General features: G+C 32.1%; 1 protein-coding gene across 1 annotated transcript; it reads left to right on the top strand.

Moving 5' to 3' along the window:
• The first annotated feature begins 227 nt into the window (after positions 1-227).
• Positions 228-1,866, top strand: LOC124536405. The gene is made up of 2 exons (XM_047112937.1): positions 228-1,034; positions 1,456-1,866. Exons 1-2 carry the CDS (start codon positions 228-230, stop codon positions 1,864-1,866), a joined length of 1,218 nt encoding a protein of 405 aa, XP_046968893.1.
• The last annotated feature ends 2,588 nt before the right edge of the window (positions 1,867-4,454 follow it).

Here is a 4,454-nt window from a genome sequence, read left to right as displayed (position 1 = left end):
CTAGACCATTACAATATATTGTTTTTAAATATAAATGCAATAATATTATTACATGTTTAAAATAAAGAAAAAAACGTTGCTTTGAATATGTTAATTGGACGATGTGAGTATGATTATTTCGTATAAAATCTAGGCATTGACCAGCAGAAAAACAGTATCAAAATAAATTCTGAAGTTTAAAGATCTAGCTTCAATTAATACTTGAGTAATTTAGTTTTGCGTTGACAATGTCGAAAGCAGTGAAACTTTACTGTGATGACGTCGATATTACGAATTCAAGCTTTCGAGCATTGTTACCGAATATACAGAAATTGATAAAAAGAATTATAGAAGAAAACAACTTTACAAATTATGAAATTATAATTGACGACTTAAATACAGGAGGAGATAATTTTTTGGGTATATTGTACACAATCAATATAAAAGGTAAAACCCTGGACAGCGACAAGGAAGTCAATATATTTGTAAAAGAGAAAATCACTCTGAACGATCAGAATTGTTTAAATTCAACCAAACTGTATGCAAACGAAGAGTTCATATATAAGGATTTGTCAAAAGTAATAACGAATCTGCAAGATAAAGCAAATATACCTCCAGAAGATAGATTCAAGATAGCAAAGGCTTACGATGAAACGAATAATGATGCAATTATACTTGAAAATTTATGCAAAAGAGGCTTTACGAGGTATGACAGAAATAAAGTGACATCTTTAAAAGTTATCGAACTTAGTATCAAAGAGCTGGCAAAGTTTCACGGAATGTCTTTCGTCATTGAAAAGAAAATGCCTGAATATTACAAGGAGAAAATCGCAGGTTTTGATGCCTCTTACAATTTCGATGAAAACTGGCATAAACTGATGGATAAAATTTTAAAAAATACAGCCAACTTATTCGATGGTGAAACGAAAAAGAAATTAGAAGCGGTATTACCGGTTTGGTTAGAAAAGATTCCAAATTATCATTATGACAAGACAACTAGATGCACCCTATGTCATGGCGACTATAAAAACAATAATATTATGTTTCGAGTAATCGTAAGTATGCCTTTTATATATATTTTTAATCTAATTTAATAATTTTTAAAATAATTTAATCAACATATCCCTTATGTAATGTTAATTTTACTACATATACAGATAGTAGATTATTTACCGTCGATGTTCATATGTGTATTAATATTTAGTCATATTTTAAATAATTTACGCTAATGTCATGGATATCATTCATCATGAAACAAAAAAAATTATAGTTATAGATTAGAAAGAGAATTAACTTAAGTTAACAGCAATCTTAATAATTACTTTTTTGTGTATTAATAACTAACATTGCAAAGATTTTTTCACAATGGCACCGGTTGCACCGCAATTTTCTCTCTTTACTTTTACTACGTATATTATAAACATAAATTTAGGGTACAATTTGAAATAATATAACACAACTATTTATCTCCAACAGGATGGTGAGCCAGTGGAATTAATAATAATCGACTACCAGTTACTAGAATACGGAAACCCGATAAAGGACTTGGTATACTTTTTATTTTACGGCTCAGATCGAGAGTTCAGACGAGAACACCTGAATGACTTAAAGGATTTATACTTCGAGACATTATCAAGATTCCTCCAGTACTTCGAAATGGACGTAGAGATGGAATTTCCGAGAGAGAAGTTCGAGCAGATTTACAAGGAATGGCTAGACTATGGATGCTTGATGTGCCTGTTTATAACGGTCTTCATGAATGCACCAGACACCGGCCTCGATTTAAGGACTGTTCGTATTAATGAAATACCTTATAATCCTAATGAAGAACAAAAGAAAATGATTCGGGAGCTGGTTGAGGATTTTATCGACTGGGGTTATTTGTAACGAAACACTTACTGAATATACTTTGACATAAGGTTGTAACTATATCGAAATAAATAAATGATAATTATACCTAACTATATTTATATCTAATTAACTCTCATTTCTCCTGAAATGCCAATCAGTCATGTAAGAAAAACAATTATTAGGATAACTCACCGATATATTCAGAATTTGAATTTTAAGTTTGAATTTGGCGCTATACCAATGATATAAAAAAGCAAAAAGAACGAATATAAAAACTCTTGAACCTCTGGAAGGTTTCGGGAGTGTGGCCAGTATATCTTCTAAAATTACCCAAACTTAAAAAGGAATTCTATCCATATTTAAATCAAAAAAATATTATGAAATAATTATTCAATTTAATAAAAGAATTAAAACAAAACTATCATATTAAATTTCCATTATTTTTCCTATAATTACTAACTTTTTTATATTGGATGACAGGTAAAGATTTAAACTAGATAATAATATCGAATTGGAATAATTATTTCAAAGTACCCTTAACATTATTTTAAGGAGGAACAATTTATATCTTGATTTCTTTAAATGTATGCCTTAATGATCAGTACAACTACAGGCACGAGGGATATAATAACTTAGTTCCCAAGGTTTATATGCGGTGGTGACCACTTATCCCAATTGACCGTGTAAATTCAACTAAACAGTTTTTTTATGGAATAGGTTAGCGGACGAGCATATGGACCACCTGATGGTAAGTGGTCACCATCACCCATAGACAAAGACGCTTTAAGAAATATTAACTATTCCTTACATCGTCAATGCGCCACCAACCTTGGGAACTAAGATGCTATGTCCCTTGTTTACTAGTTACACTGGCTCACTCACCCTTAAAACTGGAACACAACAATATTGCGTACTGTTGTTTAGTGGTAGAATATCTGATGAGTGGGTGGGTGGGTGCCTACCCAGACGGGCTTGTACAAAGCCCTACCACCAACAGTTAAATTAAATTATTCATATGTATGTAGGTATATAAGGAACAATATATATATATATATATACATCCTACAACCTTTTTGGCGTCATGCACGTGGTGCATCATTACCACGTCCCCAAGTTCCCCTTAATTTACTTAACATGTCTTAATGAATACTGCTTATTTTTTTGATTTCCAGGTCCTTGGGATACGTTGTTTTCCGATATAAAAAAAATCCACGATATTCGTCTTTCAGTCAGGCCCAAACACTTTCGAACCCCTAACCATGATGATACATTTAAGGTATCCTAGATATATTGATCATAATTTACCTATGGCATCGATTATTTAGCGTCCTCACAGGATGGACTGTATTTGGAAGTGCGACGTTGCCAGCTTTAGGTTTGTTGTCTCTTTCTTTTCCTATCGCTGTTCTGTTCAAACAGTTCAACGTTTATTTTGTTCCAATATTCGTAAGGCTTATACATATACGGATGTCCGATATGTTATAATGTGTAAATACGAATCTTTTACTTTAACTTAACCCATGATTACGCCGACGACTGTTATCCAGATCTCACGGAGGATCATCATCACGGCGAAAAACTTGAGCGATTTCAAATTTTTTATATTAGATTCATATTTGGTTTGCGCAAATATGATCTCGATGTCTCTCATTTTCACTCTTAGCACAAGTGGCTCTGCCCATAAAACTTCATCGGAATAATTATGACTTCTCTATCATATTACTTTGTTGTTGCATTTGTTATCGCCTGTGTTTTATTTTTCCTGTATGTCATAAAAATCTACCTACCAAATTTTATATTTACGATAATAAAATGATAGTATTTATAATAAAATGAAATTACTGGGAACAGTGCTTTCATTTTAAAGTTGGTAGCATACAGCCACATAGTACCACCTAAAATAGTACTGTATGCTTCAAGATCACGATCTATCGGCTATTGTACAAGGTTCAATTTTGGGTCCCTTTCTATTTCTGGTATATATAAATGATCCTTTTTATGTTAAAGGTATTTGTGATATAGTGTTGTTTGCTGATGATACTTCACTGATTTTTAGGGTTGACAAAAAAAACTGACTATGACGATGTGAACGGTGCATTATCACAGATACACAATTGGTTTACAATAAATAATTTAGTTTTGATTGCTCAAAAAACAAAATGTGTAGCTTTTACCCTACCCAATGTTAGAAAGCATAATTATAAGATATCTATAAACGGTGACCGTCTTGATGTAGCCGATACTACGGTGTTCTCAGGAATAGAATTGGATTCCAAACTTTAGTGGAGTCCTCATTTATCATCCCTAACAGGAAGACTCAGCTTTGCAACATTCGCGTTTAGAAAAGTTAGACAACTAACTGAGGTTGATACCGCTCGTCTAGTATATTTTGGTTTTTTTCACAGTATTTGTCATATGGCATATTACTTTGAGGTAACGCTGTAGGTATTTAATCTGTCTTTATTTTACATAAATAAAATTTTAACAAAAAGAAAAACCGACTTCAAACAAAACAGTATTATAAAACAAATTAAAATGCACTAAAAAGTAATAACAATAATTACGTCGGGGCGGGTCGCTAGTTGATTATAATATTCGATTATGACTATTACATGAACATAGCC

Source organism: Vanessa cardui, chromosome 16 (genome assembly GCF_905220365.1).
Source record: "Vanessa cardui chromosome 16, ilVanCard2.1, whole genome shotgun sequence".
NCBI lineage: Eukaryota > Metazoa > Arthropoda > Insecta > Lepidoptera > Nymphalidae > Vanessa > Vanessa cardui.
The sequence above is the reverse complement of the archived record's forward strand: the minus strand, read 5'-3'. Positions and strand labels throughout refer to the sequence as shown.

Bases quoted from the DNA above. Each gene is read 5' to 3' on its own strand.
- LOC124536405 (XM_047112937.1), top strand. From the start codon at position 228: ATGTCGAAAGCAGTGAAACTTTACTGTGATGACGTCGATATTACGAAT. The intron at 1,035-1,455 runs GTAAGTATGCCT...TATCTCCAACAG, and splicing joins ATATTATGTTTCGAGTAATC to GATGGTGAGCCAGTGGAATT.